At 33.2% G+C, this 12,895-nt stretch overlaps 2 protein-coding genes across 2 annotated transcripts; one reads left to right on the top strand and one right to left on the bottom strand.

The window, feature by feature from the left end:
• Nucleotides 1-78: 78 nt before the first annotated feature.
• On the bottom strand, nt 79-2,745 carry LOC106141847 (endoplasmic reticulum-Golgi intermediate compartment protein 2). The gene has a single exon (XM_013343485.2). The coding sequence runs from the start codon at nt 2,651-2,653 to the stop codon at nt 1,490-1,492; it is 1,164 nt and encodes a 387-aa protein (XP_013198939.2). The 5' UTR covers nt 2,654-2,745; the 3' UTR covers nt 79-1,489.
• A 592-nt stretch (nt 2,746-3,337) lies between these two features.
• LOC106138875 (uncharacterized) lies at nt 3,338-8,616 on the top strand. The gene is made up of 5 exons (XM_060950457.1): nt 3,338-3,538; nt 5,353-5,498; nt 6,092-6,290; nt 7,252-7,359; nt 7,950-8,616. Exons 1-4 carry the CDS (start codon nt 3,431-3,433, stop codon nt 7,342-7,344), a joined length of 546 nt encoding a protein of 181 aa, XP_060806440.1. The 5' UTR covers nt 3,338-3,430; the 3' UTR covers nt 7,345-7,359; nt 7,950-8,616.
• The last annotated feature ends 4,279 nt before the right edge of the window (nt 8,617-12,895 follow it).

The following is a 12,895-nucleotide window of genomic DNA, read 5'->3' on the forward strand; positions in this document are numbered from 1 at the left end:
CAAAACACAGAACCGTTTGCTAGCCACCACCGCCCGCAACCCGCGCGTGCCAAAATTAAGGGGAAGCAAAACACCTGCTCAGTTTTACAAAGTTTAATAATCATGGATAGGTTGGGTATTTCATTGCTATATAATTTGGAACATATATAAAAGTTAAACACTAATTACAGATAAAATAACTTTGAAAGGGAATTATCAAAACGTGGTCTTAATATTTAGGTTATGTTATGAATGATACATCGACCTTTATTTTAAATTTTCTTAAATTTATTCAGTCAGCCTTAATAGAAATGGAGATTTTTATTAAGATATTTAAGATAAGACAAAACACAAACAAGTTTTAATTACTTATAAAAAGTAGGTGATAGTACTGTGCTTAAAATAATTAAAAAAAAAACACGAAGGTACTGCGTTAAATAATTAATCTAGGCGAGCGAAACCAAGGGCAGAAGCTAGTTCCAAATAAACCTAGTTGCAGACAAGTTAAAATTCTTATCATCGTAACTAAGTATCTATACATATACATACATGTTTCACTGAGAATGTTTTGCCATCTTTCTCTGACTGGTAATAAATAAATGAAACAGACAATTTAAAATGACATTTGTTTGATATACAATTTGTATACATACATTTATTTTATGAGTAAATTAAATTTGTGAATAACTATACAAAAGGTGACTGAAAGTATTAAAAAAAATCCTGAATTATACCTATCTATTTACATGCTTTGCAAATTACGATAACATAAAAATTTTAATTTCTCAAATAAATAATTACTATTTTATCATCAGAATTTTTGCTTACTTATAAAAATAATTTATCGCAAACTCCGAACTTTATGGTATGGTATTATTTCGATTTAATCAGGAACAGTATAGATGTGTACCTCTGTAATTAAATATGAAATTATTTTTGTGGGCGACTGTACTTAAAGTATCACAAAATAGACTAAAGTATATAGAAGGAACTTTGCTCATACTATTATTTATTTATCTGTCTGTGATCAATATGATTAAAATCTTGTATAAATATTACAGTTCAACAAAAGTAGCAGTTCTTACTTTTAGTTTTTATTGCATTTTTTAACAACATAAAGCCATAAAAAGGAAGTAATTAAAACAATCTTGTTTTATAGCTTGGTTAAAGAATTGTTGGACTGAAAGTACTAAAAATACTAACTCAAAATGCAACTTGGGAACTGCTACAATGAGGGAGAAAGATGTATTATCACGTTAAATTCCATTTTGCATACATAAGGTACATATTACGCAGGCAGAGATATGGACGAAAGCTTATAAAAAAATAAAATAAACATGATTTTTATGCTTTCATTACATAATCCACTTCAAAATAATTATCTTCAATAATTGCAGCCTCAAATAAAGGAAAAGCAAGTCACTAGTTAATCTTATCGTAACTTGTACATTTTACACTGTATTTGTGAGAGAACAATCTTTTATATAAAATTCAATTACGTAGATAAATTCTAACTATTCTGCTTAATTAAATCCACAGGAACACTTAGTTCGGGTGTTATCAATAAAGGGTTCACTTGCACCCGTTTTTCCTCAAATAACCTTCGCTGCGCCAACACTTGAGGTGCTACTCTCTTAAAAAACGAAGTCCTTACATACAACACTATACTATTAATAAAACCTATGATAAAATAAATACCTCCTATAATGGAAAAGAGTCTAAGCATGAACTGTAATATATTCTCTCGCTCTTGATGCACTTTTATCTTCAAGGCCGCCATGTCATACTTGAAGAATACTCCAGGTACTCCGTGGGATCCACGAGAATGACTTATCGGCCTCTCCAGTTCTTTAACTGAGTACTGAAACGTCTTTATAGACTCGAAGGCCGTATCAACATCTGTTGGCACAACATCAATGAAGTATTGATAGAGCATACTTTCTTCATTCGTAGTCTTCTCATCTCCTTCTAGTGGGTAAATTATTCCATAGGCTGGACTGCCGAAACTCAGTCTGTGTATTCTATGGCTGAAGTTTTGAGGCATGTCATCAAAGAGCATGTTTAGGTGGATATGCCCTCTTGGCAAATGTAGACTTTTACCAGCAGTTATATGAAAGTTTCCAGCAACTTTGTTCAGGGTTAATACTCCGTGAAGCCTACAGGCGTCGGGTCGTTTGTTGGGTTTGGTTTTCCTCGGCGGCATCGTCGCTCTGACAGACCCGTGGCCTTTTTTCCATAGTAGTTTCCATATAGAATGGTACTCTTCTCTAAGATATGAATTCAAATACTTTACTGCATCGAAAGCGTCTTGCTGTTCTTGTGTTAATTCAAACCAGGTGTCTTCCTCTTGTAATTCACCAAACCCGAAGACGCTCTGAGAGGTGGAATCCAAAATATCAGCACCAATATTAGAGCAAGGCATAGCAACGGTGATATCGATGTTTATCCGCAACTTTTCGTCCATATCCGTGTCAGGCATGAATTTGAATACTAAGTTGCTATCCACATAATAAGTTACTTCACTGTAAATCAACCAGAGAATAATAAAAAATGTGATAACAGAGAAGGTTCCGCCTACCGGTGTACTATCTACGTATTCTTCAGGGACTTTTGGAAAAGCATCAAGCTCCTTCACTTTGTCTAATACTTTATTTTTGCCTCTATATCTCAACATTTTAATTTTTAAAGTTAGCAAATATACATAGGAAAAAAATATATATTTTCCGGTTCAAAAATTCAAGTGTTTGTTGTTGACGATGACGACTTGACGTGTTTTTGACTTTTTGACAAATATCAATTTGTTAGATTTTGTCATTGACATTCACAGTGACATGTATTATTTAACTCAGTGTAATACTCTGTGCATAATTAAATATGTATTATTTCTCTTTGCATTGTTATTTTATTTATTTAAATAAACTCGATCGATTAAAAAGTATATTTTATGTTATTTAAATTTTGTATTAACTAAATAATCATAACAATGTATTCTTTCGTCCACATTTCTGTTCTTAATTTGGATAATTTTACAGTTTACGTCATTGAAGAAAATGCTGCGGCGCAATTTTTACCGCTTCTTTATTGACCTTAGTTTTAAGTACTTTATTTCGCATTAATCAATGTGTAAAAAACCATAAGATATGACAATTATTAAGTGATGTCAAAATGTCCCATAATGAAAAAATCACTTAATTTAAACTTTTTATTTAAATCCTTGCGATACATATTAAAATAATATTTTGTGTTCACGGGTACATGTTGGTTTACTAATTAAATTTTATTTGCCTGTATTTACAAGTAGTTAATCTGAGTTGTGTCTGAGTCTGTCGTTGTCATCTGTCATTATAGCTGTAATTTTGTTTTTTCCTCCTCGTCAGACAGAAATCTTGTCGCTGCAAAATACGGAATTTGCTATTTTTATCCGCATTTCAGGTTAATAATACAAATATTTATGCAGTCCGACAACGAACACACGCTGCTGCATTCATGCTTCGACTCATTAAAAAGCGCAGTCATGGGTTGTTGCTACAGTATCTGCCATAAAGAATCCGATCCACAGGTATTTTACGCCTCCTTTTTTAAATTTATCATTATTCAATGGGACTTTTATGTGTATTTGACCTTAAACTCTGCTCTAAATGTCCAGAATAATCCAGTTTCTTTGTGCATTGAGTTTGCATTTTTCTTTGCTTACTCACACATAGTTACTATCATAAATTTTTGACAAATACAGTCGTTTTATGTTATCATCAGTTCCTAGTGGCCGCTTTTTATCAATTTCATTGTACATAAACGCGGTCATTACTCATATTTGTTCGGCCTTGTCGCTACAGGTCATTACTATCATAAACATTTTCCCTACTTAAGTATTTTTTGTGATTCTATAAATTAAACAATCAAATAAGGTATTTTATATATCGGAACTATATAAAAATGCTTAACTATTCAAGTAACAGGACTCAATTCTAATTAGCTGGATTTAAATGGAATGTATTAGCAAAATTGAATAAAGAATAAGGACCACTCTATCTCTGCCCATGGATCTCATAAATGGCGACTAAAGGATTTATACAGTTAGGATTCTTCTCATATAGATTCAAAAAATTACAGGTTACTAACCCATATCTACAAGAATATTTTTATACTTTAATAAGTATTAAAGAACTTAAAAACAAAATATATATATTTCTTTTCTATAATTGATTTGTGATTTATTTATGGAACTATACTTTAAGAATAAAACAATTAAAAAATTAAAAAATAATATATATTTTTCTTTTCTTAAATTGATTTTTGATTGATTTTTTAAACTACCTAATATTTTTTTATTGATCTGTCTAAGAACTTATCTTGTATAGTATCTTTTAAATGGTTAAAAGAATTTTTAAAATACCTTTGGTGGCTTTGTAGATTACCTACCTCAAACACAATCACAATCAAATAAACTCACGATAGCTTTTCATTTATTCATTCTTCTTGTAAAAACTGACTCAATCCAGGATCCATGATCTAAGGCATTACCCTGGGCTCCTCTTCAGAGTAGTGAGGTTGCAACGGGAATTAAAGCCAGGAGGAAGAAGAGATTATACAGTTCTTATGCCCATGGAAGCTATAGTCATCCTCCTGGCGATTACAGGATAGAGACTACAGGAAACACATAATGTCTTGGATGTTTATCTATAAAAGTATTTATAATAAAATATTGTATCGTTAAGTTAGTATCTTTTAACACAAGTCTCAAACTCACTTCCAGGCTGTCCTGTATATACATATTTACAACTAATATTATAAATTCGAAAGTGAGTTTTTTTGTTTGCTTGTCACTTCTTCACAGGTTATTTACTGAATAAGTCTTCTTGAAATATCTCGTTTATGACGGCCTCTGTGGCGCAGCGGTAGTACGCTTGCCTGTGACACCGGGGGTCCCGGGTTCGAATCCCGGCCAGGGCATGATGAGAAAAGAACTTTTTCTGATTGGCCTGGGTCTTGGATGTTTATCTATATAAGTATTTATTATAAAATATAGTATCGTTGAGTTAGTATCTCGTAACACAAGTGTCAAACTTACTTCGAGGCTAACTCAATCTGTGTAATTTGTCAAAAAAAAAAAAAAAAAAAAAAAAAAAAAAAAAAAAAAAAAAAAAAAAAAAAAAAAAATAACCCCATGTAATTAAGAGTTTGGAGAAGGACATAGGTGACCTAGTAAAAACTATACTTCCCATGGCATTTGCGAAAAACCTGTAGACTTTTGTAGGTGGCGCTAAATTCGTTGCTTTTTTGTAAGTGGCGCTAAATTCGTTGCTTTCAGTATGTTGGTGCTAAATTCACACAGGCGAAGCTGCGGTTAAAAGCTAGTATTTATATAAATTACAGGAGAACATAGTAAACGAGAGGACGCACCTGTTAGAGGTGGCGGAACAACAGCAGGAGGCGGCGCCACCGTCGTCGTCAGCGTCGACGCCGCCCCGCAAGCCCGACGAGCAAAATGTACTCAGTAGGATATTGCATGAGACTGCCACGTGAGTACATATATCGTGTCTTTATCGGTGTAGGAGCAACAGATTTAAATATATTGAGAGGCCATGTTCAGCTTAGAAGCTGATGGAATTGAGATTTAAATAGTGAAAGGTAACTAGTCCATCGCCTTAAAAAAAAATACCAAGTTTATTAGCCTTTCCCTTTTCTTTCGTCATAACGCCTATATTTGGGATAAGTAGGCAGCGACTACATCTTTCCACTTGCCACGATCTCTGCATACCTCTTTCGCTTTATTTTATACTTATTTAAGCTATTATATAAAGAAACCTATATTGATTAACTGTTAAAGCAGAGCTCCTTGTAGCTGTAACTTTAAGAGCAAAATAAAGGCTTTATTATATAATTGAGGACGCCCGCGACCTGTCCGCGTGGAATATCTCAAGAACTCCGGGATAAATTCCTATGTAACACATAGGCTACTTTTGGGTTTTCAGCTACCTACATACCAACCACTTCATCGCTATCGGTTCAGTAGTATTTGCGTGAAAGAGTAACAAACATCCACACATACAAACTCACAAACTTTCGCATTTATAATATTCATGAATTAATAGGGTTTGTTGTACAATTGCAGTAACGTGATCGACGTGGGCGCACTGGGCCCGTACGCGCTGGAGCCGGGCGCGTACAGCGAGCGCGTGCGCGCGTACACGGCGCGCGCGGCGGGGGCGGGCGCGGCCGCCGCGCGCGCGCGCCTGCTGGCCGACGTGCCGCTGGCAGAGAGGAACGCGCTGCTCAGCAGGCCCGGCCTTACTGCTGAAGATAAGGATTTAGTGAGTATATATTCTCAATGCATGGGTAAACTCACAGGATGCCATCGGAGTGTTTTGCGATCTGACCAAAGCATTTGATTGCGTAGATCATAGAACTCTTCTGCTCAAGCTTGCTAATTACGGGTTCGACACTACTGCCGTTGAACTAATTAAATCATATCTTAGTGATAGATTACAGATGGTAGATTTTAATAATACAAAATCGAAAGGAGCGAAGGTAAAAATTGGGGTACCGCAGGGTTCCATTTTGGGACCTTTTCTGGTTTATATTAACGAGCTGTCTTACATGATTGAGAAACAGACTGGCATTGTATGTTTGCAGATGATAAGTCACTAACTAAAATTAAGATGAACCGCCGTAGCGAAATCAGTGATGATGTAAATAGCATTTTAGCCGCCATTTCTAACTGGTTTACAATCAACAACTTACTGTTAAATGCAAATAATACCCAATGCATTAATTTTACACTTCCCAATGTGCGGCAGGCAAATGTCCATATTAGTAAGTAGTAAAAGATTAGATTTTGTTGATAGTAGGTACTACTTTTTTAGGAATAAAATTAGATATTTGAAATGGCATGCTCATATTTAGAAACTTTCTAAAGGCTCAGTTCTGCAGCATATGCTATTCGTCGTGTATTAGGCATTTGACGGATGTGGCAACTGCTAAGCTAGTATATTTTAGTTATTTTCATTGTTTAATGTCTTATGGTCTATTGCTTTGGGGATCAGCAGCAGACATGCAAACTATTTTAATTCTAAAAAAAGGGCAATTCAAGCTATCTGCGGATATTTACTATAACAGTAAATATAGAATAGATTTATTATTCATATGGTTGCCGGTTGAAATAGAAAACGAAGAAAATGCTCCAGTGCTGTTTGTTACCGCTTCTTCTGCACTGACGCTTTGGAATAAACATAAATAAAAAATAGATACTGACAAGCAATCTTTCCATTGCAGATATCAAATGCCGTTAAAAAAGCAGCCGCTGCCATATCAGAGTTGCGTGTGGAGCATCACGAGGATTTGGTGGTGCCGTTCAGAGTGCCATAGCAGAGACACAACCGAGTAAGTACATACATACATATAATCACGTCTATATCCCTTGCGGGGTAGACAGAGCCAACAGTCTTCATAAGACTGATAGGCTACGGTCAGCTGTTTGGCTTAATGATAGAATTGTGATTCAAATAGTGACAGGTTGCTAGTACATCGCCTTAAAGAAGAGTCCCAGGTTTGTAAGCCTATCCATTAGTCGCTTTTTACGACATCCATAGGAACGAGATGCGAGTGATCCTATTCCCCTTTTTTTATTAGTACCGGGAACCACACGGCACACCGAGTAAGTTTACGTCATGAATCCGAGAAATCAATAGATCTATATGCTTAATGCCTCAATGGCTCATATTTAGGTCGAGTGATTCGGCACCATATAATACAATTTTTTGTTTGCTTCTAACCCAGCTGTAATCAAACATTCATGTAGAACGTGTCATGCAATCTTAAAAAAACTTTGTCATATCGATTCATTAATAAGATACGTTAAAAGATGTGGTTATAGAAAAAAATGTGAGGAATACAGTTCAGTATAAAAATATTATACAAAAGAGAGTTCAATGAAGTAGATGTGTTATCAAAGTCTTGTTTTCTTTTTCCAGGTATTATTATTCTCGGAAAATTTATAGATAAAAACAGATATTATAAAATTCATCCTAATCTTAAGCGATCTGTCAGGCGGCCATTTTGTATTGCCCTCTTTCATTAACCGTATCGACATGACAAGGATGGCATTACTAAATGTCAGTTTGACAGATAATTTTTTGATTGTAATTAATGTATCTCTAATTTGTATGGTTTACCGATTTACCAATATAAGATGTTGTATATTATATAATTGACTGAATCGGCACCAAAAAATGTTTGTTTGTTATCTGAAATTATATATTGCATATTGTAATTTTGTTTCTCATTTTTAAGTAGATCTAGGGCAGTGCTAAAGCGTGTAAATTCCTCTAATTATGTGACGGATTGATTCCAAGAATATTACTTTTTGATGATTAAATACCAGTCTTAATATTTTGTTGCTTGTTTTGACCATATTATAGTTAAGTTATAATAGTTATTTAACCAGTATTCCTTTCCCAGCGTATTTGACTTGTAACCACAATATTATTTTGCTACATATTATTTTAGCAAATAGTTATTTCATTACATCAAAAATCACTTACAAAGACATAGATTAAGCTAGACCCAGTATGTGTATGTAGATTCACGGGCCAATCAAAACTCTTATTTTATTGATTGAGCTTTTTTTTACAAAAATTAATGACGCCTTTAATCCTGATCAAAGTGACATGTCAATGATAGAAAAATACTTTATAACAGCGTTTACACTTTTTAAAGAAAGTCACTTATCCAGGTCCCAAAGATGTACCTTAACATAAATACACATACATACATATAGTCATGTCTATATCTCTTGCGGGGTAGACAGAGCCAACAGTCTTGAAAAGACTGATAGGACACGTTCAGCTTTTTTTGCTTGTCGATAGAATTATATTGTACCTAAACCTGTCTAGATAAATTTATGTCTTTGATCACTAACCATTATTCCAGTATTTCAGGACAACTAATATTTTACAGTGAAATAAAATATGTTAAGGCCGAAGAACTGCTAATTGAATGAATCAATTTGTATATTGTTAGTTAGACTAGGATTACGAAAAAACGTGACTGAATATAGGTGTTGGTTTCTCAAACGATGACGTATGATGAAGTCGATTTGAACGAATTGTTTAATTTGAAAAAATAAATAAATGGAAAGATTCAATTTAAAAACTAAACTAATTTAAGTAAGACTTAATTTGTATAACATTTGAAACGGTTTCCCAATTTTTTTTAACCATCATTTGTTTAGAAAAGTAAAACTACTTACTACTTTCGAAAGAAACATTAAAAGATTTGCCATATTATTCTGTGATAATGGATGGAATAGACCATCCATCATCGGTCAATTCGTTGCTTAATTTCATTTTATTATTGGGCAAAAACAAACGAGTCAGTAGGACGCATCCTAACTAAACAAAATATGTGGCGGAAAAACTGAGAACCTTCCCCGTTTGAAGTCGGTTAAAAAAGTAGACTTAATCGTTTGAGAACCGCCATGTTGGTAGTTAGACGTAGACACTAAGAATTATCAGGATTGGATAATGCTTATAGTGTTTACTCATTGGAACTTGTAAATTGTGATAGCTTAGAGCTGGGTTCACAATTCATCTACACCCGCTTTTACAAAACGATGTCACATTTTTCAGTGATAAGTGTTTCGTTATTTTTATTATAAATAAAAATTTCGATTATTTACTAAGAAAATACATTTAAAAAATAATAAATTTTGTATTCAATATCATTTGTATATCAATGCGTTGTGGACACGGCTTTATATTTGAAGTAAATGCAGCATTTCCTAAGCTTAACATTTTAAAATAAGTTTTGTGAATTGTATTTTAAAATACTTGTTACAAGAGTTTCATTCAGTTACGTTAAAAAAATATCCTCTACTCAATATTGAAATAGTAAAATTGTTATTTTATTGCGCACAAATTAAATATGTTTTAAGCTAGTTTCAGATACGATTTTTTTATCAACTTTTCTCAACTCAATTTTATTAATTTAAAAGATTCGATAAGTTCAATATTGACAAGACTCATCATATCCAAAATAGTAGTATTTTTTTGCGTGAATTTGATAATTCATGTAATTACTGGAACTGAAAGCTACACATCAGAAAGCAAATAACCTTTAATATGCAAAAGTTGCATATTTTTTTAAATTAAAAAAAATCTTTCCATGCGTATAAACTTCTATGGATGAATTACAATGCCTTAACATGTCATCTAGCCAGAATGTCAGATTAATCCCACTTTTATTTGTAATGGTATAATAGTTCTCTTTAAAATGTTTCAAATATGGCTTCTCGTCATCAATAACATTAGACGGCCTCTGTGGCGCAGCGGTTGTGCTGGAGGTCCCGGGTCGAATCCCGGCCAGGGCATGATGAGAAAAGATCTTTCTCTGATCGTCCTGGGTCTTGGATGTTTATATATATATATATAAGTATTTATTATAAATTGCAGTATCGTTGAGTTGGTATCTCGTAATACAAGTCTAACTTACTTCGAGGCTAACTCAATCTGTGTTATTTGTCCCGTATATATTTATTGTATTTATTTTATGGTATAATAGTTTTCTTAAAATATGTTTTAAATATCGCCTCTCGTTGTAATAATTAACATTTATATTATCTTTTTGTAAGTGATGTGCCTAAATTTATACATGAGCTGTATTTTAGCAATTATACATACATACATACATATGATCACGTCTATATCCCTTGCGGGGTAGACAGAGCCAACAGTCTTGAAAAGACTGAATGGCCACGTTCAGCTATTTGGCTTAATGATAGAACCGAGATTCAAATAGTGACAGGTTGCTAGCCCATCGCCTAAAAGAGGAATCCTAAGTTTATAAGCCTATCCCTTAGTCGCCTTTTACGACATCCATGGGAAAGAGATGGAGTGGTCCTATTCTTTTTTGTAATAGTGCCGGGAACCACACGGCACTTTTAGCAATTATTATTAGCGTTAAACCTATTTGCCTAGATTTGAATGTGATCCGGTTTTTCATACGTTCTAACTAATGGTCATATGTTCCAGTTAAGACTCAGTCTTGCTTAAGTTTTCATACAAAAGGTTTTTTAATTAAACCATAGTCATGTGACACATATTTGTGAAAAAAAGAATTTAACCATTTGAAAATTAAAACGAATTGTATGAAAACTTACATTTACAGAAGATTCTTGTTTTAACCAAAAAATATAACCTTGAAAACAAACTTAACAAAACCATCAGAATGAAAAATGACCTTTTGTTCATTCCTAATTTGGTTAAATAGAAAGACATAGATTTTTCAATTCCTTTCAGTCTTTTTAATTACGTGATTTTTGGAAACCGTAAGACGGGAAAATTACATACATACATACATACATTTAATCACGTCTATATCCCTTGTGCGGTAGACAGAGCCAACAGTCTTGAAAAGTCTGAAAGCCGCGTTCAGTTCGGCTTAATGATGGAATTGAGATTTAAATAGTGTAAGTTGCTAGCCCATTGCCTATAAGAAGAATCCCAAGTTATGAACTTGCGAGTTTTCGAAGTTACCTTTATTTTTTCCGTAAAACTTCTTAGGTGAGTGTTTTTAACCTTTGTTTATAATTCCATGGTTAAATAGAGATTTCTAACGAATTTGGCAATATTTGGTCATGATTGTAATTAGATTTTCTGTTATTATTAAACCTCTTAATGACGAAAGTGATTCGATAAAAAGATAAGTATGGACAAAAGTTTAACATTGATACGATAAATAGATAAATATATCGAGGTTAAGGCATAGTCTGGTATCTTGTTTTTTTATAAACAGAAAAGATTTATTTTCAAAATTTGGTTGGTCAAATACTGTAATATATTTAATATGTCAAGCTATTATTCACTTAAGACTTTTTTATGGTTATTTGATTTAAATACTTAGTAGAGTCTTAGCTCCTGCCTGAAGTTTCTGAAAATCCTTCGTAGCTTTGTGGGTTCAATTTATTGTTTAAGAACTTTATAATCATGACGAAAGGTTCAAATTTGATGGTCAAAGTCACAGAATAGAACCTTACTGAGAACAAGGAAGTCGCTCCTATAGGAATTTCCATGTAATTTAAAGCAAATTTTAAATTCATATATTAAGAGATTACTCATTTACCTTTTATATATTTAAAAGATTTAAAAAAAGGAATTATGCGGAGATCGTGGTGACTTTATAGATGTAATCTCTGCCTACCCCACCGGGAAAGATGTATGATTATTTTTGTAGGTGTTTTTAATATTGACAGAAAATCTAATATTTTTTTTAAGGTATAGATAGATGGTGTTACTGTCTATAATTGCGAAAAGGGAATGTGAAAAATATTGTAATTATTAACTGTAATAGTACCTATATTTCGCAAGTAATAAGGAATTTTAAGAATTGGTTATTTTGTTATATTATGCACATTATAATTTACTTATGAATAAAGTGATATTTATATATTGGGTGTATTTATTTATTCTGCTTTATGACAGTAAAATATAACGAAGTTGGATTTTTTAGGCGATACGGATTTTCAATAGTTGTTTTTAGTTATAGAACTTCGTTATTGGGACACCTGAGAAATGTATAAAGAGAGTTATGAATGTGGATGAAGCGAAGGAAGTATGCAGAGATCGTGGCAAGTGGAAAGAGGTAGTCGCTGCCTACCCCTCCGGGAAAGAGGCGTGATTTTATGTTATGTTATGAGAAACGTAGATTGAGAAATAGATGAAAAATTGTGAAAATACGATTTTCAGTCCATTCACTTTCTTTCTTTCTTTTCAAGACTATTGACCTTTCAGTCTTTTCAAGACTATTGACTCTTTCTTCGCCGTAAGACGATGAAATAAATTATATCAAAAAATTATTACGGGTCTTAGTTACTAGTGAAATTTAACAAAACGGTAAGTATTTTTTTGACAAGGTTCTGACA

This window comes from Amyelois transitella, chromosome 21 (assembly GCF_032362555.1).
Source record: "Amyelois transitella isolate CPQ chromosome 21, ilAmyTran1.1, whole genome shotgun sequence".
Lineage (NCBI taxonomy): Eukaryota > Metazoa > Arthropoda > Insecta > Lepidoptera > Pyralidae > Amyelois > Amyelois transitella.

Coding starts and splice junctions, on each gene's coding strand:
- LOC106141847 (XM_013343485.2), bottom strand. CDS start 2,653: ATGTTGAGATATAGAGGCAAAAATAAAGTATTAGACAAAGTGAAGGAG.
- LOC106138875 (XM_060950457.1), top strand. CDS start 3,431: ATGCAGTCCGACAACGAACACACGCTGCTGCATTCATGCTTCGACTCA. Junction 5,499..6,091: donor ATATTGCATGAGACTGCCAC/GTGAGTACATAT, acceptor GTACAATTGCAG/TAACGTGATCGACGTGGGCG. Junction 6,291..7,251: donor CTGCTGAAGATAAGGATTTA/GTGAGTATATAT, acceptor TTTCCATTGCAG/ATATCAAATGCCGTTAAAAA.